Raw genomic sequence first — 25,080 nt, 5'->3', positions numbered from 1 at the left:
ACTCTTAGAAGAAAGCATAGGGGGAAAGTTTCATGACACTGGATTTGGCAATTATTTCTTGGATATGACACCAAAAGTACAGGAAACAAAACAAGATCAATTGTACTGCATCAAAATTTGAAACTTCTACACATTAAAGGATACAACTGGGATGCCTGGGTGGCTCAGTCAGTTGGTCATCTGCTTTTGGCTCAGGTCATGATCCCAGGATCCCTGGATCATGTCATGAGTCAGAACGAGATTCCCTGCTCAATGCAGAGTCTGTTTCTCCTCCTCTCTGCCCACCCCCACCCTACTCCTCACTCTCTCTCGAATAAATAAATGAATAAACAAATACAATCTTTTTAAAAAATAAAGGATACAATCAACAGAATGAAAAAGCAATCTACAGAATGGAAAAAAAAATCTGCAAATCAAGTATCAGATAAGAGGTTAATATCCAGAACACATGAAGAACTCCTACACACATCAACAAAAAGACTAAAAACCTAATTAAATAGTAGGCAAAGGACTTGGCTATTTCTCCAAGGACTCTATACAAATGGCCACTAACACAAGATGATCAACATCATTAATCACTAGGGATATACAAACAAAACCACAATGAGATACCACCTCATACTTACTAGCATGGTACTATAAAATTAAACATAGAACTGTCATATGATCCAGCAATTCCACTGCTGGGTACATACTTAGAAGAAATGGAAGCAGGATCTTGAAGAGATTATTTGTACACCCCTGTTCATAGGACCATTATGCACAATACCCAAAAGGTGGAAGCCACATAAATACCCATCAATGAATGGGAAAACAAAATGTGGTATATTCATACAAGGGAATAGTATTCCGCCTCGGAAGGAAAAGATCCCTTGACATATGCTACAACTGGATGAACCACCTGAGAACATTATGCTAAGTGAAATAAGCCAGTCACAAAATGACAAATAATTCATGATTACACTTACATGACATACCTACAGTGGTCAAATTCACAGAGAGTAGAATGGTGGCTGCTAGGGGCTATGTGAAGGGAGAATGGAGAATTATTTGTTAATAGATATAGAGTTTTAGTTTTGCAAGATGAAAAGAGTTCTGCAGACTGTACAACAAAGTGAATGTATCTAATAGTACTGAATTAAATACTTAAAAATGGTCAAGATGGTAAATTTTATGTTAAGTGTATTTTACTACAATAACAAAGAGATAAATACCAAGTCAGCAAACTGAACAATGTGATACTCCCATTTCCTTTTCCCAGCTGAGCTTTCAGGAGAGCTAGCAGCCAGAATTATATATGCCATGGCAAGAGACTAGATGTAGAATTCCTCTCTGGAAAACCGAATGATTTCAAAAAGTTCCATCTGCTCCTTTTACAGTTATGCCAGGCCTTTCTGGATAGCATCTTATTTTTGTTGATCCCACTTTTTAAGAATTACTTTAAAAATTTTTAAAGTTATTTTTTGAAGCTTTTATTTAAATTCCAATTAGTAAGCATACTGGGTAATATTATTTTCAGGTGCACAATACAGTGATTCAACACTTCCACACAACATCCAGTGCTCATCACAAATTTTTACCTAACTTTAAACAAGCCTATTTTATTTTCAAATACTTCCATGCTGGGCGCCTGGGTGGCTCAGTGGGTTGGGCCGCTGCCTTCGGCTCAGGTCATGATCTCGGGATCCTGGGATCGAGTCCCGTGTCGGGCTCTCTGCTCAGCAGGGAGCCTGCTTCCCTTCCTCTCTGTCTCTGCCTGCCTCTCCATCTACTTGTGATTTCTCTCTGTCAAATAAATAAATAAATAAAATCTTAAAAAAAAAATAAAAAAAAAAATAAAAAAAAAATACTTCCATGCTTCCATTCTTTAGGTTCTTACAAATACTGACATAGAGTGCCCCCAACAAAACATAACTGATTACTATCTTTCTCATCACCCAATACTGAAGCCCTCCAAAGGAGCTCTACTCATGTATGTCCAGTGAGCTGTGCATCTTACTTGGAAACGTAAGCAGGTTAACCATCTCCAGACATTTGAGACTACTACAAAATTTTAAGACAGAAGCACAAAGAAAAAGGAACAAAGAAAGCACCGGCATGCAGCAAGCAAAAGAAAACTTAAAAATGCTGTAATCAATATGCTCAGTGATAACAAATATTTTGTCTAGGGGAGATGACTGCTTGATCGAGAGAGAGAGAGAGAGAGAGAGAGAGTGTGTGTGTGTGTGTGTGTGTAATAAGTAGGCTCCATACCCAGTGTGGGGCTTTAACTCACGATCCTGAGATCAATAGTCACACACTCCATTGACTCAGTCAGCCAGGCACCCCTGTCCAAGGAAGATTGTAAAAAGACATTCAGGGGGCACCCGGCTGGCGCAGATGGTTAAGTGTCTGACTCTTGGTTTCCACTCAAGTCCTAATTTCTGAGTCTGTTTCAGACTCTCTCCCTCCCTCTCCCCCTTCTCCCTGCTGTGTGCACACGCTCGCTCTCTCTCAAATAAATAAATAGGTCTTTTTAAAAAGATATTATTATTTATTAATATAATTATTAATAATATGACTAATTATTAATAATGGCTATTAATAATAATGGTTAAATAAATAACAAGAGAAAGGAGAACAAATGGAGGAAATCTCACAGAAAAGAAACAAGTAGGAAAACAGGAGACAAAAGAAAACTGAGAAACAGAGGGAAGAAATATGTCAAATAAATGAGAAAATTTTCCAGATTATTAAGAACTTGAATTTCCAGCCTAAGTGCCCAATACAATACATAGAACTCTACTACAATAAAGCATGCTTTTAAATTTCTAAGATAAATCATTCTTCTTTTTTTTTTTTTTTAAAAGATTTTTTTTATTTATTTATTTGTCAGAGAGAAAGCGAGCGAGATCGAGCACAGGCAGACAGAGTGGAAGGCAGAGTCAGAGGGAGAAGCAGGCTCCCTGCGGAGCAAGGAGCCCGATGTGGGACTCGATCCCAGGACGCTGGGATCATGACCTGAGCCGAAGGCAGCTGCTTAACCAACTGAGCCACCCAGGCGTCCCTAAGATAAATCATTCTTAATTTAGAATGACAAATCCAGCTAAATGATATATAAAGGACAAGAAACAATATATCTCCAAGAAATGACACAAAATTTTTTTCTTCCCATGTACTCTGCTCTCAGAAGCTATACCTGTTTTTGGAAGGATGGATGCGCTCCACCACTACCAGGAACAAAAACAGCAAATATTTCCTGGGCACTTACTGCATGCACAAACCTGTTATATGTATTTGCTCCTTTAATGTTTAAAACCACCCTTTGAGGTGCCCGCCCATCCTTCAGATTAGAAACTCAGGCACAGAGAGAGTAAATAATTTGCCAAGGTTACTTATCCATTCGTCAGTCAGGATTTGAACCCAGGCAGGTGGGTTCCAGAGCCCATGCTCTGTCACTCGTCTACTGCACCTGCCAAGGGAGTAAGCTCCAAAAGAGGAATATGTGGGATGGAGGCACAACGAAAGGGGAAGGAAATTTCCAGAAAGATGATAAAGGGAAGTCCCCAAAACACAAGTAAGCCAATAAAACTGACAAAATATTGGGTGTGCTTGAGCACATCTGGAAAAGATTTTCCAGTTCTGTGAAAGTTTGGATAAAAGAGCAAGTCTAAGCAAACAAAATACAATTATTAACCTCAGAAAGACAAAACGCTGTACAACAAAGAAAATGCAATCATAGTTCTGGTTGGCTCACTTGTGAATAATGATAAGAGTGATAAATCATACAGCAATTCCACTAAAAAGATAAATGCATTGGCAGGATGGAGGATGTGAAAAGAGTACGCACAGGTCAGTTCAATCCACAGCAGGACTACCGGAAAACAACAAAACGGTAGCAGCATTTTAACTTAGAGATAGGAAAGCAAAAAGCAAAAATTTAAATGTTTCTGTCATTCTGCATTCTGTCCTTGGATCTCCTGCCCTCCTAAATTAAAATATGCATACATGATCATGGTTCACCCCTTATGTCTTAGGATCTATGACTTTTGACAAATGCATAGACTCATTAATTCCTAGACTCCTAATGAAAGCATCTGACAGCTACACCCAAACAGTGAGCATAGCTGTAGTCAAATGAAATTTATGGAAAATGAAATGTGTATGTCACATAATTTTCATATGTTGCAAAATACTCTTTTGATTTTTTCCAACTGCTTAAGAATCATGTTTAAGAATCACTCTTGGGATGCTTGGGTGGTTCAGTGGGTGAAAGCCGCTGCCTTCAGCTCAGGTCATGATCCCAGGGTTCTGGGATCGAGGCCCCACATCAGGCTCTCTGCCCCATGGGGAGCCTCCTCTCTCTCTCTCTCTGCCTACCTCTCTGCCTACTTGTGATCTCTGTCAAATAAATAAAATCTTTAAAAAAAACCCAAAAAAACCTTCTTAGTTTATGGGCCATACAAAAACAGGTGGCAGGCTGGATTTGGCCCATAAGCCATAGTTTGCCAATTCCTGCCCTAAAGCAAAAAGATGGGTGGAGATACAGTCCAGAAGCTGCAGATGGGAGATTCGGTCAGTGAGGTTCCAAACAGCCCATATTACCCACAAAAGGAATATTTCGCACATGGACAGCTGCTTCACCCAGAAAGCCAGCTAACAATACCGGTCTCTTAACACTGTTTTGACTCTTACGTTTGCTCCCTTTATCACCTCAGTCTTGAGAACTTAAGACAGCAACACTGGAGAAGCCAGGGAAATGAGAAGAAAATCGTCTTGCAGAAAGAGGACAAAACCCCTTCACTCCTTTTCCCCACGACAGGATTCTGGTACAGAACGTGGCCCAATCTGAGAGGGGGAAGGTCTGGGCATTAAACTGAATAAGATATTTTAAATTACATGAGGACAGACTTTACAATACCTGAGGCTAACTGGAAAGCCTTACTTACATATGCCCAGATTCACCCAAGCGTCGAAGACAGGCAAACAATACTTAAACCCAGTGCTAAGAAAGAATAAAGTTGCTCTCTATATTCAAACTACTAAATATTATCTCATTCAACAGGCCAGTTATGTAACCAAAGGACCTTTATTCGGTATAGGTAAAGAACACTTAACGATCAATAAAAATCTCTTTAAGAGAAAATACAAAAATGGGCAAAGGATACAATAGGTGTTTTTTTTTAATAAGTTAAATGTGAATAACTTTTAAGGAAATGCAAAATAAACCCAAACACACTTTACATTCACCATACCGAAAAACTGTTCAAGTCCAAGGACACCAGGTGTGGGTAAGAATGATTAAACGAAGAAGTCAGAGGGCAATGCACCAATTTTAAAGCAATAGTATTACCACTCGATCGTTACATTTAACGAGACTACGGTAGCCATTCTCTGGCAAGAGTCACCAACCTCAAAAGAGGAGGTACACTTCTGCACAACACCAACTTTCGGAGGATCATCAGGAAAGCCACGCCCACATTTTAGGAGGTGAAATTTCATTCTTGTGGGTGACCGCTCCCTACGACTCAGGACTCACAGATACAAGAAATGCTGGAGGGTTTCCAAGAACGCCCCGAAACAGACACGACGGAGAGGCCAGAGAAAACGGGAGAAGCCAGTGACTTGGTGACCTGGGCCCGAAGGCTCAACTGGAAGGAAGCGGCAGGAATGTGAACGAATCAGGAAGACCCGTCCCGGCTCGCTTCACCCCGTCCCATCGCCTAGAGGTCAAGGCCGCCTGGCATTTCTGGTCGCGGACTGCCGCTCCCGTTCCCTCCCCCTCCCGCCCCGGGGCGCCCCGCCGGCCCGCGGGCTGGGAAGGGTCAGGGGCCCCCGCGGTCCGAGAGACGGGTGGTGCGGCCACGGAGGCCTCGCCCTCGAACGACAGCTGCTAGGCAGCCAGGAGAGAGCCGGGAGGAGGGGCCGCGGGCCCGGCCCGCCCCAAAGCCGCGGGGGGCAAAACAGAAACCCAGCGCCGAGAAAACGGAACGCAGCCCGGCCCGCACCGCCCGGCCCTGTCCGCCGCCGAGTCGCTCCGCCGACGGGAGCGAGATGGCCGCCCCCTCCCCCGGCCCCGCCGCGGCCCCAGCCGCCGCGCCGACGAGTCGCCACCGCCCACTGCCGGCCCCCCCTCGCTTGCCCGCCTGCCCGCCCTCCTGGGACACGGCCCGCTCCACCCCTCGCGGCTGCTCACCGCGCTGAGGCGGATCCCGCTGGGTGGCTGCGCCGCCATCTTGAGCGAGCTACAAAGCCAGGACCGGCCTCGGCCGCAACCCGACTGGGAGGCGGCCGGGACGACTGTGGAGCCCGCTGAGGCCCGCCCACTTCCGGGGCGGGGCGCGCGGCTGCCCCGCCCGCCCACTTCCGCCTCAGGCGCCGTTGTAAGAGTGTGGGGCAAGTAAATGGCCAGGCTGGTTGAAGCCGGGGGGAACTGGGCTCGAAGCGCTGGGCCCCGCTAGGGGAAGGGCGCATGCGTGAGAGTGGCGGGCGCGAAAGGGACGCGGGCGGCCTAACGGGGCCTGGGAAGTTGAGGGTCCGGAGTTTGGGGTCTGTCACGCCGACCGCTGGGGCCCAGAGGGGTAGGTGACCTTGGGCGCTGGGGCCGGGCGACGCGGCTGCACGTGCATTGCGCTGAAAGAAGCCGTCGGGGCCCCGCCTGGGTCCCTGTGATTTGAAGCCGTGTTAACGAGACGGAGACGCGGTGCGTTTGGGGTTTGCCCTGGAGGTTCCCAGCCCTCAGCCTCGTGAAGGGAGCCTCTCGCTCGTGCACTCGGACGCGCTATCGACTTTGCGCCGGGGCTTGGGCTACGGGAGTAGGATCTAGAAACGAGTAAGGCTAGGGCTGTAGGTAAAGAAAGGGTGCACAGGGTTCTGGAAACCATTTAGGTTTTTCGGCTTTTAGTTTTTCCTTTTATCTCTTTGTCCTGATTTGGGGGAGGTATAAGCACATGTCGGGTCTCCAACACTTGTTTTTCATTCATTGAATGTTTTTAACTAAAGAAAAAAAAAAAAAAAAACAAACCAAAACCGAGTTAACCCATTTTTCCCACCCACTCCCCACCTGTTGCTTTTTTTTACTGTAATTCATTTTCTTTGTAAAAATTCCAATAATACGGAAATACAAAACACGAAGTTTACCCGGAATCTCTTCAGCAGAACATATGAACAATGTGGTATGCATTATTAGTTCAGGCTTACTATATACGAAATATTATTTCCAGTACAGATTGTCTCGCCACTTGCTACAGTTCTACTTAGCATTTGTCAACCTTACCGTGGTGCGGAAATGCTCCGCATTCAGTAGAAACTGTAATTGGGGGGCACCTGGGTGGCTCAGTCAGTGAAGAGTCTGCTTTTCGCTCAGGTCATTATCTCGGGGTTCTGGGATGAAGCCCAGCGCTGGGCTCCGTGTTCCGTGGGGAGCCTGCTTCTCCGCCTCCCTCCGTTACCCAGCCCAAGCTCGTGTGCTCGCTCGCTCTCTCTCCATCTGCACTCTCTCTTTTAAATAAATAAATAAAATCTTTTTTTAAAAAATAACTGTACTTAGAATTTTGGATTTCGCTCTTTTGCTGGTGTGAAAATTAATAAACAGAAATCTCACTAAAGTGGAGTTGGGAGTTTCCACAGGGTGACCTCTCCTGCCCTACCAGTTTCACCAATTGCAGACCCAACAGGAAGAGACGGACTTGACATTACCTGGACTTGACCTTGGTACTACTTTAATATCTCTGGGGGAAAGAAAAAGCACTTACCTTGTCTCTTACAACCCTGAAACACCTCAGCCAAGAAGCCACTACACTTTGAATTCCCAATTTACTGCAGTGGACTTTTTAGTTTGTAACAGTCTTCTCAACCTACTCCTCTCCTTAAGAAAGGTTACCTCCCCTTTATTCCCTGGACTTGACTCTGGATTTTGCTGCAACTTGTTTGTCTCCGATTACAGTTCTCTTCTATTCTTGAGTAAGTCCATTTTTGCTAGTAAAATAACTGGCGGTTTTTATTTTATTTTTAAAATTAGTACTGGGCTAGCGATACCCGGTATGATCCTCTCCCGTGTTACTGGGTAGCAGTAAGCTGTAGTTCCCAATCAGCCATGCTATCAGAATGAACAACCTATATACACTTAGAACCGTCGCACCCAAAAAAACTGGTTTTCACTTTCAGACAGTATTTAATAAATTACACAAAATAGGGCGCCTGCGTGGCTCAGTGGGTTAAACCGCTGCCTTCGGCTCAGGTCATGATCTCAGGGTCCTGGGATCGAGTCCCACATCCGGCTCTCTGCTCAGCAGGGGGCCTTCCCTTCCTCTCTCTCTGTGATCTCTTCCCTTCCTCTCTCCTACTGTGATCTCTCTCTGTCAAATAAATAAATAAAATCTTTTAAAAAAAATTACACAAAATACAGGCTTTGCATTAGATAATTTTGTTGGACTGTGAGCTAACGTAAGTGTTCTGAGCACACGCTAAGCTGTGATGTTCAGTATGTTGTATTAAATGCATTTTTTTCTTTTTTTCTTTTTTTTTTAAGATTTTATCCATCCATTTGACACACAGAGAGAGATCACAAGTAAGCAGAGAGGCAGGCAGAGAGAGAGGGGGAAGCAGGCTCCTTGCTGAGCAGAGAGCCCAGTGCGGGACTCAGAGATCCCAGGACTCTGAGATCATGACCTAAGCCAAAGGTAGAGGCCCAACCCACTGAGTCACCCAGGCGCCCTAAATACATTTTCAACTTAAAATATTCTCAGCTTATGATGGGTCTGTTGGAAGGTAACTCCATCGTAATTCGAGGAAGAACTACATGAATGAGAAAATGTTTAGGGGCACCTGGGTGGCTCAGTAGGTTATGCATCTGCCTTCAGCTCAGGTCATAACCTCATGGTCCTAGGATCAAGCCCCACATCAGGCTCTTTGCTCAGCAGGGAGTCTGCTTCTTTTCCTCTCTCACTATTGCTCTTGCTCTCTCTCTCAAGGAAATAAATAAAACTTTAAAAAAAAATGTTTTGTTGTCACTTTTGTGACTCACCATTGGGCCAATGACATAATGTGAAATCACCTAAGTCAAAGTGCTGGTTAATACCAATTGTAATGCCCTGGACTGGATAATTTCTTGGTTTCCTCCAGCGTTAAGATTGTTAGGTAAGAAGCTTTCCCATCCATTCTTTTTTTTTTTTTTTTTTTTTTAAGATTTATTTATTTATTTATTTGACAGAGATCACAAGTAGGCAGAGAGAGAGAGAGAGGAGGAAGCAGGCTCCCCGCTGAGCAGAGAGCCCGATGCGGGACTCGATCCCAGGACCCCCGAGATCATGACCCGAGCCCAAGGCAGCGGCTTAACCCACCGAGCCACCCAGACGCCCTCTCATCAATTCTTTATTGAGAGCTTTTTTCGTGTCTGTCAATATCAGAGTTCTAAGGGCGCAGTGGTGAACAAAATAGAAAACTTAACGATCTCAAGGCTGTGTTTGTTAAATTGTGGCCCATTTGTGAGTTGTGAAATCGATTTGATGAGTATTACGCTTTGTGAAAATCAAAATAGAATTTTAATAGTATAGTGCAATGTCAGTCTAGGGCTACATCCGGCTTCTTATTAGCTATTCAGCAAATCACTTTCATTTTGAGATGGGATCAAGCCTGGATTTTGTGGATGGGTCCCAGATGCAATCCCAACTGTCTTTATGAAACAAAGGCAGAGGGAGAAGGGGTCACAGATTATTTGACCTCTGCAGCAGAGAGAGACTTGAAGATGTTATGCTGTTGGTTCTGGAAATATAGAAAGGGCCTTGAGCCAAAGAATGCAGTTCTAGAAGCCAGAAAAGATCAGGAAACTCCATTCTAGAGATCCCAGAGTCTACAGAGGAGATAACTTCAGCTCAGTGAAACTTACTTCAGACATCTGGCCTCCAGAACTGGAAGAGAAGCAATTTCCGTTGTTTTAAGCCACTAAGTTTGTGATAGTTTGTTAGAGCAACAAAAGGCATAAACAATATATTCATGTACAAGCAAGTACTACCTAAACATCAACTCTTTGCCCCCTCGCCCTTTTTTTCACACAACTGAACACACTGTGGAATTCTTTGTCCTCACGGCTTACTCATATGGAAAGAAATTTGAGGCAAACAGGTATAGGCTAAGCTTACACCAGTTTGGTATAAAAGGGGATTTTATAGAAAACTAAATGCCCCACTACACCCCTCTGGTGATTGTATCGGACAAACCAAAGCTTGCATGGAAATCTTTATTTTAAAAAAGTCAAAGCTGACTTGAGTTGATTTTTTCAAAAGGATTTATTCATTTATTTGAGAGAGAGAGAGCATGACCTCAGCCCAAACCAAGAGTTTGTTGTGTAAGCCACCCAGCCTATGGTATTTCTGTAATAGCAGCCCAAATGGACTAAGGCAGGGAAAGAAATTTTTTAAAGTCCATACCAGGGTTGGAATATTAGCCACATAAACAAAACCTCCACCTGATCTAAATCAACACAACGTGAAATCTGTTTGTTTTTACCAACTTCTGCCATTATGCATCTTGAGTTTTTCGTACAACAGTGTAAACAGTGTATCATGGAGATCTTTCCTTAACCACATAAAGAGCTTCCTCACGTTATTTTGCAACCTCATAACATTCTTTTTTTTTTCTTTTAAGTAATCTCTGTGCCCAGTGTGGGTCTCAAACTCACGACGAGATCGAGTCATGTGCTCTACTGAGCCAGCCAGGCACCCCAATAACATTCCATTTTATTGATGCACTGAAACTTCTTCAGCCAATCCTTCTGCTGGTGGGCACAGATTGTGTTTAAACTTTTGTTATTATCAATAAGACGACAATGAAAAACTTAAATCATTTTACACATATGTATGTATATCAAATAAATTCCTAAAAGTAGAACTGTTGAGTCAAAAGATACATCCATTCATAGTTTTGGTAGAAACTTTGATAGGAGCCAAATTTCCTCCACAGAGCTTGTAGCAATTTATATTTTTTACAGCAATGTAGAAAGGATCCTATTTCCCCTCTTACTAGTATCTGCTGAAATGGTCAGTGAAAAATGTTTCAGAGCAATTTTAATCTTTCCCTCATGGTGTAAGGCCTTTTGTAAATTGGGCACCTTTTTACATGTGTTAAAACCAGTTGTTTTTTTCATGTGTGTAGAACTCCCTGTTCATACTTTTTGCCCATTTTACTTTTCTTTTTCTCTTGATAGGAGTTCTTTGAGTATTGGAGAAATTAGCCCTTTGTAATAGGAGTCTCAAATATTTTTCTCAGTCTGCCATTTGTATTTTACTTTGCTCATGATTTTTGTTAAGCAGAATTTTAGAAGATAATGTATATAGTCAAAATTATTGAACTTTCTCTTAGGACTTCTGGAATTTATATTCATCTAAGAAAGATCATCTCCATTCTTGGCTTATATAGACGTCTTCTCTTGATTTCTTCTAGTATTTTTATGGTTTTTCCATGTTTTCAATCATTGATCTGTTTGGAATTTATTTTGGTGAAAAATGGGAGGTATACATCCAATTTATTTTCTTTTTTTCTGTTGGTTACCCTGTTATCTCTATACCATTCATCAAATAAGCCACCTTTCTTTCCCCCTATTGATTTGAAGTGTCACTTTTATTATATACTAAATTCTTCCTCACATTTGTGTCCATTGAAGGGCTTTCTGTTTTGTTCTATTAATCTTCTGTTCACTTCTGCACTGGTACCAATTATTTGGTGTTACAATATGTTTCAAGATCTACTCAATTTAGTTCTTTTTTTTCCCCACCCAGAAAATTTCTGGCTACTTTTGTCTATTTTTTCCATATAAATTTTAGAATGCGTTTTCCTGGTTCAAAAAAAAAAAAAAATCTAAGTGTTGCTTCTGGGGGATTGCATTGCATTTACAGATTAATTTAGAATTCACAACTTGATGATGTTGGACCTTCCCCTTCAAGACCTAGTAAGCCTTTCCTTTCACTCCCAAGTCTTTACTCCTTTGGAAATTCCAAGAAGTTCTTATGAAGTTTTTTCCTCTGAATATTTTATTATCATTGTTTTTTTAAGTGGGATTTCATCTATCTCATAACTGGTAATTTAGATAGGTAGATAGATATAGAGATGTTGATCTCAAGAAACTGTCTTATGTGCACATATAGATAAAAATATATAAAATTCTATTTTTAAGTAATCTCTACATCCAATGTGGGGTTCGAACCCACAACCTCAAGATCAAGAGTCACATGCTCTACTAACTGAGCCAGCCAGGCACCCCTTGATTTGTATATATTAACTTTTCATTAAGTTTTATTAGCTTTAGGTTGGTTATGCGCTTCAATTAGCCACAAGCTCCACTTCTCAATCATAGCAGACAATTTGTCTGTTTCCTGAAGGATTTAGATTCTGTGACAATTAGATTGTTAACCTGGCTTAGAATCGGAAACAAACATAAAACAATTACAAGGGTAGTGTGGAAGAATAGACAATTGCGTGCTTATTAGTTAAAATGGCCTCTTGACTCTAACACACAAGGAGCTCTCTCCAGACAGCTCGGTAGTGCCCAGGCTCAAGTGTTCACCCTCCAGAGAAGACAGTGGTGTTTTGTTGTCAAGGGTCCAGTGAGAATGGAGGACAAGCCCGGTGAAGACAGAAAACGCAGTCTTCCCACGTTTTTTGGGTGGGTTGGGCTGACTGTATGGAATCAGGCAGTTCAAGGACCTGCGGGGAAGAGTGGGGAAAGCAAGCCAACCCCAGCATCCTCACGCGCCAATGGCGGGTGGTCAGTGAGACAGCATGAGCCTCAGGGAGGTGGGTACTAGAGCGACGGAGGGTCTGGGTTTTGGGCCAAAAACCCAGTGTTTTCTGAGCCCCCAGCTGTCTAGTCCTAGAAATTATTTCACTCAAACTTGGGTTTACTGGCCTTTCTTCCTCCCCCAGCACCATATTTTTCAGAAAATCAAACTTTTATGTTTTTCATTTAGTTATCTCAGGCCGCTTATATATGCCAGACCCCAAAGGAACTGAAGATACGGGCCCCGTCTCTTCCTCACAAGGGGCGCTGGCTTTGCAGCCGGCGATGGGCTATGTCATCAGTACTCACTTTACTAGGGCCTCGCTGTGACGAAGTGCCTCACTGTGCATGAGGACCCGTGGAAAAGAGCAAGACTGAGGAGTCGGGGTGTCAAAGACTGGCCCCCGCATATTCGTTAAATAAGCGACTTAAGCAGGACTTGTTGGGTGAAAGAAGAGGAGATAGTATCAAGCAGTTGGAACATGATAGAAATGCAAGAGATGGGAAACGCTGAGCGATGGGAGGAGACAGAAGAGAGGTGAGGCCGCCAGGTCCCGAGTCATTACTACAATCTCAATTTAGCGTAATATGCTAGTGACTTCTTTTAGAGCCAAAATGTTGAAGGGCAATCTTCTCCTTAATTTTCCACCTCCCATCTGCTTCTGGTTGACTTTGAGGGGGAAATCCTGAGACAGATGTTTGTTCATTACATAAGAGGGAACCCCAGCTGTCTCCCATGCCTTCACTTTAAACTAACAGTATTTTTGTTTTTAAGAATTGTACTATATACAGAACCTAAAATTTACCACTTTAACCCTTTTTTAAGTGTACAATCGGGTGACATTAATTTTACTCACATTGCTGTGTCCCCATTACTACCATCCATCCCTGGAAATTTTTCATCTTTCTTTTTTTTTTTTTTAAACATTTTATTTATTTATTTGACAGAGAGAGAGAGAGAGAGAGAGAGAGAGAGAGATCACAAGTAGGCAGAGAGGCAGGAAGGGAAGCAGGCTCCCTGCTGAGCAGAGAGCCCAATGCAGGGCTCGATCCCAGGACCCTGGGATCATGACCTGAGCCGAAGGCAGAGGCTTTAACCCACTGAGCCACCCAGGTGCCCCAGTTTTTCATCTTTCAAACTGAAATGCTATACCCATTAAACACTAACTCCCCATCCCCCACCCCCAGCCCCTGGTACACATCATTCTACTTTGTGTCTCTGAATTTGGCTATTTCAGGTCCATCCTGCAAGTGGAATTATACATTCATCCTTTTGGGACTGGTATACTTAACATAATATCCTCTCAAGGTTTGTCCATGTTATAGTATGTGTGAGAAGTCCTTCCTCTTTAAGGCTGAATAATAATCCATTGTGTGTAGAGACCACATTTTGTTTATCCATTCATCTCTCAATGGACACTTGGGTCATTTCCACCTCTTGGCTGTTGTGGAAATGCTGTGAACATGGGGGTCCAAGTATCTGATGAGGAGGAGGCAGGAGGCTGGCTGAGGACAAAGCAAAAGCTGGCACCTTGCACCCCCTCTCCACCCGCTCCCCTCGGTAATACCTATGACATTCCTTAGGCACCCCTGGCTGCCCTAAAAGAAAAACAAATAGTTAACTTGCGGAGATCACAACCCTGCAAGACAGGAGTCTCCCTCCGTCTAAAAATGACCTAGTGATTCACAACAAAGAAGCTTTTTTTTTTTTTTTTAAGATTTTTATTTATTTATTTGACAGAGATCACAAGCAGGCAGAGAGAGAGGAAGGGAAGCAAGCTCCCTGCTGAGCAGAGAGCCCAATGCGGGGCTCTATCTCAGGACCCTGGGATCATGACCTGAGCTGAAGGCAGAGGCTTTAACCCACTGAGCCACCCAGGCACCCCCAAAGAAGCTATCTTATCAATAGCCCAATTTCCAGAGACAAATAACTCAGTTCCTCAAGCCCTAATGTCGCCCTCCCCTCCATAAAAACTGAAGGAGACTGAGGCAGAAGGAAATGTAAATAAAGTTAAATTTCTTCTAAACCTAAATCTCACTAACAAGGACTCTTGATAGGAGAAATCTGAAACTTTATCTCTAAATCTCCAAGGTAGTGTCAGCAATCATTCCCAAGCATATGACCCACTGATATACATCTAAAGGGTCTCAAGAGAAGATTCTTATTATTGGTAATAAATAACCTTTTTCCCAGACAACAGACAACAGCTAGCCCCTCAAGGTCGTGGAGACCTTACTTCCAAAATTCCTGAGAGACTAACATCATCCCCTTTGTCCTCACCTACCCAACTCCTGTGTATATAATCAGCCACTCCTCAGGATAGCAGAGCAGCATCTCTGTCTGCCCACGGGTCCTGTCCCCGTGCTTTAATAAGCCACCTTTTTGCACCAGAGACATCTTAAGAATTCTTAGTCGTCGGCTCTGGACCTCACCCCACTGAACCTCACCTAGGTTCTAGAACTTCATCATCTGAGACCCTGCTTTCAGTTCTTTTAGTGGCATTTCTGGATCATATAGTAATTCTATTTTTAGCTCTTTGAGGAAGTACCTTATTCTTGTCCCAGACTTACAGTATTTTAAAGTCTATTTCCTTTCCACCTTGGCTTAAAAGTGGACTTCCCTGATTTAGATGGAGAACCACTTGGAAGGAGCTCCCTATATGGGAGTAGAAGTAACCTAACAAGCTCAGCTTGCTAGTTTCCTCTTGGCTTCCTTGAAAGTAACTATATTTGTGAATAAACTGCTCTGAAAACTAGTGTTTCTCCGAGAATGGTTCAGGGACCTTCCTGAACATTCCTGCGACAAAAACAACTTGTGACACAAGCAAATTCCTGAGTGTCATCCCATCTACTGACTGATCCAGACGCTCTGGGGAGGAGGCTAGGCATTCTGCAAGTTAGCCAGCTCGCCAGGAGGGTCTCCTGCACATCCCAGTGGGAGGACCCCTGCTAAGCATAGTTGCTTTGCTGGATTCCAACTGTAAAGGACAGATTGCTGACCTTGGGATACTCATACCCATTCTCAAAAATGCTGGAAAGGGTCCCCTTCACTCTGAACTTCAGAGACAGCACCGAATCTGGCTGAAGAGGATTGGATAGTCTGGAATGGTTACTACAGGACTTAACAAAACATGGACACACGATCGCACGCGCACACACACATGACACTCCTGTAACAGTCACAGAAGCCCAGCTGTTCCTTCATGTAGAGTGGGGAAACTCCTTAATTGGTCCGCATCCTGGTCCCAATCACACTTTCTTCTTTGAAGATGTTGGTTTTGCGTGTTCATTGGTTTGCCTCACTGACCTGCAGGTAATACCTTCTTGCAGGTCTCACACCGAAGTATTTTATTCCAGCGGCACAGAATTCTGTCCAGTCTCCTGGGTAATCGGTCAAAACTTTTAGGTACAAACTTCATCAACTATTTCCACAAATCTAGCTACTTGTACTCCTGATTTAAATGGGCATAATGTATACCGAGTGGGCAGTAAGGTTCGTTGTCCTCTAAAACACATCTCACCACACCTTCAAAGCTAGGAGTGCTGTGGTCTTGTACCAGCTGGCTTTACAGGAAGTGATAGATAGGCGGGTCGTTTCAGAAACTGCCTTCCACACGTTCCCAGAAAGGAGCAGCCACCTCAGGGATTTCCTGTTTCACTTTCTCAGCGCTGAGGTTGAGAACATAGGGCTCTAGAGGGAGACAGACTTAGGTTTTGTTTCCTGGCTCTGCTGAACTTGCAGAATGGGGTAGGCCCCTACTTCCTAAGGAGGTGGTAAGAAAGAAAAGGGTTCGGGTAACGCACTTGGCGCCGTGCCTGGCCCCTGGAAAGCGCCCTAGCAGTGGGGATCATGTCATCCCCATCAACACCGCCTGCGCCTCTGGGTGTCCAACTGTTAGAGCGCCCTTGTGTTCCGCTTTGCTGTGGCCGCCCTTGGCAACCCCACCTCTCCCAGCACACTCCCTGCCCTCAGTGCAGTGACGAAGAGCTAAACACAGAGCACCAGCTTCCTCTGGGAGGAATGGAGTCAGTGCATTGGCTCCAAAGTGGGGTGCAGAAGGGCCTCTGTTGGGAAGTAAAAAGAAGATACCCAAACTGTTAATCTTGCTTTTCCTCATGTTTCCAGACATTGGGGTGGGCTGAGTCTACTTTTTTACTGATGCCTGCATGATCAAAACTGTTTATAGATCATAAAGGCAGCCTGGAGATGGTAAGTTGCTACGACCCTAAGATACATTTACAGTCGGTATTCCCATTTTATAGCTGAGAAGGCTGAGGCACAAAGTTTTGCCCAAGCTAGTATGTGGGGAAGCTGAGTCACACCCAGGCAAGTTGGCTTTGGAGCTTCCACTGTCAGCTGCTTAGGTACCGCTAATGAAAGACTTAGAGGTACATCATGTTTACGAGACTTTGTCGGTGTTCTAGGAGAAACATAGGGATGTTGTTGAATCCCTGTCTTTTAAGATTTCCATTTAATAAATAAGGATTAAATGACATATATTTTCAGAAACCATTAAGCTCTTTTAGATATGGGGGAGAAAAAAAATGAAAAACAAAATTTGTAAATCTAGGTACAGATACAAGAACTGCCTTCCACAGCATAATAGCTGATGACATTGTTAGTTTTGTTGTAAATTTTGATATATGAACATATGCACTCACCTTGGTGTTAACTATTCATCAGCCGATGGCTATTTCCTCACAATCTGAATTACAGCTAACTCACAGTGTAAATTATGCAGGATTTGGAAGTCTACACTTCAATATTTAAAATTTCAGTGACCAAACTTGCAAGTTTTTAAAGATATCCCCTTAGGTGTAAAAAACTGTAATTTTCACACACATTTGGATGAATACCCATGTTTCCAGGGGTGCTTTTTTTTTTTTCCTCTTCAGCCCTTATTTAGGTAATCAGGCGGATATGTGCTCCCCAAATCCTAGACCGGGGCTAATGTTGTGAGCTGCTTTGGCACCGCACACAGACCATTAAGTAGAAGAATGTTAGGAGGAACTTAATGTTGGTTGCATCCCAGAACACGCTGGTTTACAGAAAGGATGGACCTGAGAGCGCGCACTGGGCCTCGTATGCACCCTCTGGGCGGGAATGAGACTCCACGCAGTGCTCCGGAGTCTGAAAGGGGGACATGAGGTAGGCAAGTCTGGAAGGCAAAGCACGCTGGCTGGCAGAGTGGAGGCTCCCACAGCAGAGCAGGGGCGCCAAGCCAGGACTCTGAATAGGGTAGCTGGCAGAAAGACAGAGGCTGGGAAAGAGTGGGGTGACCTGCTGCCAGGCGAGAGGAGTCTGTGCTGAGAAAGGGATTATTTTAATGAAAAGGGGTGTCTACAAAGTGGGAAAAAGATCCCAGAAAGGACAGCTTATGAGGGAAGAGTCCAAAGGGTCAGTTTCCCTGACAGTAGCTTCAGGCATTAAAGGCTCCACGATGGAAAAGTGCTGGCAAAGCAATTAACTGTACATAACTAAGGTTCCAGCCATTAGAGTTTTGAAGACTATGTATTTCTTTCGAAGCTGGATGCACTGTGATTTTCTCATGTGATTTTAGAAAAAAAGTTCATTTATCATCTCTGTATCCAATGTGGGGCTTGAACGCCTGTAACCCCAAGATCAAGAGTCACATGCTCCACCGACTGAGACAGCCAGGTGCCCCTTAACATGTGATTTTTTTTTTAAGATTTTATTTATTTATTTGAGAGAAAGAGAGAATGTATGCAAGAGCTGGGGGAGAGGAGGCAGAGGGGGAGGGAGACGGAAAGAATCCCAAGCAGACTCTGCTCTAAGTATGAAGCCCGACCTGGGGCTTGAACTCATAACCCTGAGGTCATGATCTGAGCTTAACCAACTTAGCCACCTACCATGTGCTTTTAATGGGAAAGAGTTAAATACACTGTGCTATCTTCAAGCCCTCAGCACTGCTGAAGCCAATGGTAATGGCAATTATTATTTTCAGAAAATAACATACTTTGGTTTTAAAATACGGTATGAAAATAAATGCTTTAAAGGATACGACTTCTGTAAAAAAAAAAAAAAAAGAAGGATATGACTGAAAGGTTGAAAGTAATATTCAACAAGTGTAAACTTTTAGGGAAATATACTGACAGCCCATATATCTACATCGACAAAGAATACAACTCATTACCTTCACACTTCATATTACAAATTTTGTGCTAGCATCAGATGATATATTATTTTATTTTCTTTACATAAATTGAGGAAGAAACATACAATCAGATCCAAATATATTACAAGGCATTTAGGGAGGTGTGTTTTGTTGCCCCACAGAAAAGTATCTGAAATCGACCTTCAAAATTGAAATAAACTTATTTAAAAGCACTATCCCGGCTCTTTTCTTGTTTAGGATATATCCTGGTTTTCACAGCAATATCAGTAAACGGATTTGAAATTCTGTCTTACGTGGTTAACATTCCAGATGTTCCAAAAAATCATACTCAACACATTCTTCTAGTTGTTTCAAGACCCTTGGGCTATCTGTGACAGGAAACTCCAAGACCGGAGGTCCTTGGGTATCAGCAGGCAGTTTACTCTGGGTTTTAAAAGCACAACTGAGAGTCTGGAAGAATGGCACCAGTTGCCTGATGCTGGAAACAGAATGCTGGCGCAGAAGGGGGAATTCATTCTTCATGGTGATCTCATCAGAACTGCCAATTTCCTGCAAAAAACAAACAACAACAAAAAAACACCACCCAACCCTGTAAAGATGATACAGCTTTGTTAAGTGTTAGAGATGCAAGTGAGGTACACGCGGGCTGCAAACCTAAGCAGTGGGTTCTTTAGGAACATTCACTACCAGTACTCATGGCAGTTTCCAAATGAACTCAAATGCTGGTCTTCAACTGACATTTTCCACCCCAGCCAGGCTCCAGACATTTTTCCTACAGGCCTGTCCTCAGCATAATAAAGGGACTCTGTGTATAAAACTTCCACGGATCCCGATCCTGTCATCCAGGATGATTACCTCGGCAACTGGGATGAGAAAGTGACATAAAAATGAGAAAGTAAAGATGGGATTTCTACCACCTCCAAGTTTTAACACTCGGATCAAAGAACTTTAGAAAATTATTCAAAGTCATTCAAGTCAAGCGGCGCGTGAAGGACTTCTCTCACTGCCTAGATTTGTCCCTTCTGCCACAAATATAAATTGCAAAAAGGAAGACATTTACCCCATATTTTAGTTTTAGAAGTTCCAGAATCCTAACAGTGTGGGGTTTGCATTCTTGGTGACTCTCCTCAAGATCCGACAGGAAGGCAGGGCCCTCTGTGTCCACTTCTGGAACAAATGCCCACCTGTAACTGGACACAAAAACAACAAAACCTTTTTTGGCTCAGAGCCAACTTCAAAAAGATTTTTAAACAGTTTTCTTGAGATACAACTCACACACCATACGATTCACCCCCCTGAAGTGTATAATTTAGTAGCCTTTCGTTTATTTGCAGAATTGTCTACCCATCACCATAATCAACTTTAGGATGTTTTCATCACCTCATGAAGAAGCGCTGCTCCCTTTACCTATCAGCCCTCCATCCCTTACGTCCGCTTCGTCTAGGCCACCACCCATCTATTTTCTGTCTCTGCATATTTTCTTTTGTTTTTTTTTTTTTTTTAATTTTTTTTTTTAAGATTTTATTTATTTATTTGTCAGGGATAGAGGAAGAGAGAGAGCGAGCGAGCACAGGCAGAGAGGCCTGGAGAGACAGAGGGAGAAGCAGGCTCCCTGCCGAGCAAGGAGCCCGATGTGGGACTCGATCCCAGGACGCCGGGATCATGACCTGAGCCGAAGGCAGCCGCTTAACCCACTGAGCCACCCAGGCGTCCCTCTGCATATTTTCTTATTGGGGACAGTCATATAAGCAGAATCACAGAACACGTGGTTCTTTGTGACTCCCGTCTTTCGCTTCCCATGATGCTGCCAAGGTCCGTCCATGCTGCAAGGACACGTGCGTACTTCATCTCTTTTTATTGCTGAATATTTCATTGTATGAATACTTTTTTTTTTTTTTAAAGATTTTATTTATTTATTTGACAGAGAGAGAGATCACAAATAGGCAGAGAGACAGGTAGAGAGAGAGATGAGGAGAAGCAGGCTCCCTGCTGAACAGAGAGCCCGATGCGGGACTCGATCCCAGGCCCCTGGGATCATGACCTGAGACGAAGGTAGAGGCTTAACCCACTGAGCCACCCAGGCGCCCCCACTGTATGAATACTTATACATCGATGGACTTTAGATTTTCTCCACTTTTTGCTTATTACGAATAATGCTGCCATGCATACTCATATATATCAGAACCCACTTAAAAAAAAATCTTTCTTCCTTACAGCAGGTTTAGGTTCACAACACAATTGCCTGGAAAGTCCAAAGACTTCCGAACTAGCAAAAGCCCCAACAGCCTCCACCAGAATGGTACGTCTGTAACCATCGGGAAACTGACATTGACTCACTGTTATCACCCCAAGTCCCGAGTTCAACTTAGGCCTCACTCTTGGTGCGCATTCTCTGGATGTAGATAAATGTCATGACACGTAGCCACTGTTAAGAGTATCAAATAGGGTGCCTGGGTGGCTCAGTGGGTTAAAGCCTCTGTCTTCAGCTCAGGTCATGATCCCAGGGTCCTGGGTTCGAGCCCCACATCGGGCTCTCTGCTCATCAGGGAGCCTGCTTCCTCCTCTCTCTCTCTCTGCCTGCCTCTCTGCCTACTTGTGATCTCTGTCTATCAAATAAATAAATAAAATCTTTAAAAAAAAAAAAAAAAGAGTATCAAATAAAGTAGTTTCCCAGTCCTAAAAACCATCTGTGTTCTGATTCCCTCTCTTGTAACCCCTGACCACCTTTTCACTGTCTTCACAGTTTTGCCTTTTCCAGAATGCCACAGAGTTGGAATCATACAGTCTACAGCCATTTCAGATTGGCTTCTTTCACTCTGTAGTCTGTAGTCTGCTGTAAAGAAGAATCCACATTGTAACCACAAACATTTCTACATGATTACTCTCTCTAGGGGGATAGGACAGAGAGAAGTGGCATCTGGGGCCGGGCATGAAATTAACCATATGAGCAGCTGTGTTAAGCCTACAGGAAATGTAAGCCAACAGACGCAAAGTGAGCTGGAGACAGTGTTCCATCTATTTAATTAGAAACAAACGGATAATGAAATCTACACAAATGCAGTGAGGACCACCATTCCCCAACTCTTATTTTTTTGTTTTTAAAGATTTTATTTATTTGACAGAGATCACAAGTAGAGAGAGGGGCAGGGGGAGGAAGAAGCAGGCTCCCTGCCTAGCAGAGAGCTCAATGCGGGACTTGATCCAAGGACCCTGAGATCATGACCTGAGCCGAAGGCAGAGGCTTCAACCCACTGAGCCACCCAGGCAGCCCCTACTTCTTGTTTTATAAACACTCAGTAGTGAAACCCCCTGAACAACCACCCCCCACACACTCCCCGAAACCCATCCATAAACACTACCATGAGCCAAATTCAGGAAACCGCAGGTGCTGTGAGCACTCTGAAACCTGGTCTTCTCCTCAGCCATTAGAAACCACTACCGGGGCTTCCCATACACGGGTCACAACAAAGTAAAAGTGCTGACAAGGAAAGTCACCATTTCAAAGAGGACACATGGTCTTATCTGACTTACATTTGAAATAACGGCATCTTGTCAGGTGGAAAAGAAAGTGCTGTGTCCAGGAATTTGCAAGCTGATAAATATAAGACCAGTTCACTCGGGGGTATCTCCCCCACGGAGGGCCCATTTCCATCGGCAACTGAAACTTTCATTCTGTTGATTTTATTGCTGTTTCTATAAATTTGCAAAGAAACTCTTGTTACAAATTTGTTCACATACGCTGTAGTCCATCTGCCTGTGCAAGGTCCTTAAGGAGCCCTTTTCCTTTAAGAAATGGTCAAATAGCGGGTCCCTTCCTAAGTACTTTGAGAAAATAACATGGAGTGTTAGATAACCGAGCATCACAAAGTGATGTGCACCACTCACGGATGCACACAGACCCTCGCACAACTCACCTCAACGATTCATCATCGTCTCTCAGATCTTCTTCAAGCTGTATGAATATCTGAATCTTCAAAAGAAAACATAAATACAATTTACTATTTGAGAGAGATTAAACCGAGCTTAATGTTTAGAATGTATATGGCTGGGGCGCCTGGGTGGCTCAGTCAGTTAGGCATCTGCCTTCGGCTCAGGTCATGATCCCAGGGTTCTGGGATCGAGCCCCGAGTTGGGCTCCTTGCTCAGCAGGGTGCCTGGTTCTGCCTCTGCTCACTGTTCTCCCTGCTTATGAACTCTCTCTCTTCATTTCTTTCTGACAAATAAGTAAAATCTTAAAAAAAAAATAACAAAGCAAAAATATCAGCAACATGAGAAGATAACCTACAGAATGGGGGAAAATATTTACAAACCAAATATCTGATAAGAGGTCAACATCCAAAATATATTTAAAAAGTCATACAACTCAATAACAAAAAAGCAAATAAATTAATGTAAAAATGGGCAAAGGACTTGAATAGACATTTTTCCAAAGAAGATATCATGGCCCACAGGTCCATGAAAAGATGCTCTGCATTATTAACCATCAGGGAAATGCAAGACAAACAAACAAACAAAACCCCAGTAAGATATCACCTCACCCCTGTCAGAATGGCTAGCATCAGAAAGCCGAGAAATGACAAGTGTTGGTGAGGATGTGGAGAAAAAGGAACATTTGTGCACCGTGGGCGGGAATGCAAACTGGTGTAACCGCCTTGGGAAGGAGGTTCCTCAAAAAATTTAAAATGGAACTATGCTATGATCCTGCGATTACACTTCTGGGAATGTATCAGAAGGAAAGGCAAACACCGTGTTGACGAGATATCTGCCTCCTCATGTTCACTGCAGTGTTAGTTACAAGACATGGGAAAAACCCAAGTGTCTACTGATGGATGAATGGATAAAGAAAATGTTGTAGATTATAGAGTATAATATTATTCAGCTATAAAAAAGGAGGAAACCTGCTGTTTGGAACCACATGGATGAGCCTTGACAACATTATAATAAGTGAAATATATTAGACAAAGACAAATACCACATAATCTAATTTATATGTAGAATCTTAAAAACAAACACACCAAATTCATAGGAAAAGAGATCAGATTTGTGGTTATCAAAGGCAGGTGTGGGGGAGGGGAAATGGGATGAAGGTGGTCGAAAAGCACGAGCTTTCATTTTAAGATGAGTTAAGTACCAGGGCATCATATCCAACATGACGCCAATAGTTAAACTGCCGTGGGGTATATATAAAATAATTAAAAGTAAATCTTAAGAGTTCTTATCATAAGGAAGAAACATGTTTTTCTTTTCCTCTTTTTATATCTATGAGATGATCGAGGTTAGCTAAACTTACAGTGGTCATCATTTCTCCATATATGGAGTTATATATTACTGTATGTCAATTATATCTTGGTAAAACTGGAAAAAAAGTTTTTTTTTGTTTTGTTTTGTTTTTTAAGATTTTATTTATTTGACAGAGAGAGATCACAAGTAGGCAGAGGCAGGCAGAGAGAGAGGAAGTGAAGCAGGCTCCCCACCAAGGAAAGAGCCCGATGTGGGACTCCATCCCAGGACTCTGGGATCATGGCCTGAGCTGAAAGCAGAGGCTTTAAACCACTGAGCCACCCAGGCGCCCCGAAAAAAACAGTTTAAAAAACAGCAAATAATATCAAACAATTTAAAGCAGTGGGAATAAGCTGATGGTTAAAAGATCAAATATGATTACAGAAGATAAAATATTCTCTATTTAACTAAAACCTATGTGCTACCAACTTGAAAATTTTCATATGAATTTAGATATAGATGAAATAGTACATTATTCCTGAAAGAGAATTTTGAAAATATTCCTAAATATGTGTTCAGAATCTTAAAACATATCTTTATGACTAATTTATAATTAAATGTGAGTAAGGAAGAACTAAAGTGTGTGGAGTATTTCAGAAATGCTGCTCTTAAAAGCCTACCCACAGACTTATAATGCTTTCTGAGATTAATGGTTGTTAATAGCCTTCTAAACAGCACTAAGCTTTTAATCTTAAATATTTTTTTGAAGATTTTATTTATGTGATGGAGAGAGGAGAGCTCAAGCAGGGGGAGAGGCAGGCAAAGGGAGAGGGAGAAGCAGACTCCCCGCTGAGCTACGGGGCTCCATCCCAGGACCCCGGGGTTCATGACGTGAGCCAAAGGCAGATGCTCAATGGACTGAGCCACCCTCAACCTTAAATATATCCCTATAAGATTCGGCTTCAAAGAAAC

The 25,080-nt window shown here is 43.0% G+C and overlaps 2 protein-coding genes across 6 annotated transcripts in view; both read right to left on the bottom strand.

Moving 5' to 3' along the window:
* MORC3 (MORC family CW-type zinc finger 3) overlaps window positions 1-7,475 on the bottom strand; it is a 46,971-nt gene extending 39,496 nt beyond the window's left edge. Inside the window, exon 1 of the mRNA XM_059392326.1 lies at window positions 6,176-7,475. Within this exon, the coding sequence (XP_059248309.1) occupies window positions 6,176-6,214 (39 nt within the window). The 5' untranslated portion in view covers window positions 6,215-7,475. The remainder of the gene's footprint in view (window positions 1-6,175) is intronic.
* An 11,465-nt stretch (window positions 7,476-18,940) lies between these two features.
* The window catches only part of DOP1B (DOP1 leucine zipper like protein B), a 108,350-nt gene continuing 102,210 nt past the window's right edge, over window positions 18,941-25,080 (bottom strand). For 4 of the 5 annotated variants that reach the window (XM_059392321.1, XM_059392324.1, XM_059392325.1 and 1 more), the window contains exons 34-37: window positions 22,803-22,858; window positions 22,420-22,581; window positions 19,949-20,078; window positions 18,941-19,437 (exon numbers count right to left, since the gene is read on the bottom strand). In XM_059392321.1, coding sequence (XP_059248304.1) covers window positions 19,186-19,437; window positions 19,949-20,078; window positions 22,420-22,581; window positions 22,803-22,858 — 600 coding nt within the window. In that variant the 3' untranslated portion in view covers window positions 18,941-19,185. Of the gene's footprint in view, window positions 19,438-19,948; window positions 20,079-22,419; window positions 22,582-22,802; window positions 22,859-25,080 lie in introns of those variants that run through there. The other variant, XR_009402602.1, reaches the window with a different exon arrangement.

This window comes from Mustela nigripes, chromosome 2, assembly GCF_022355385.1.
Source record: "Mustela nigripes isolate SB6536 chromosome 2, MUSNIG.SB6536, whole genome shotgun sequence".
NCBI lineage: Eukaryota > Metazoa > Chordata > Mammalia > Carnivora > Mustelidae > Mustela > Mustela nigripes.
This window is presented reverse-complemented; position numbering and strand designations above follow the sequence as displayed.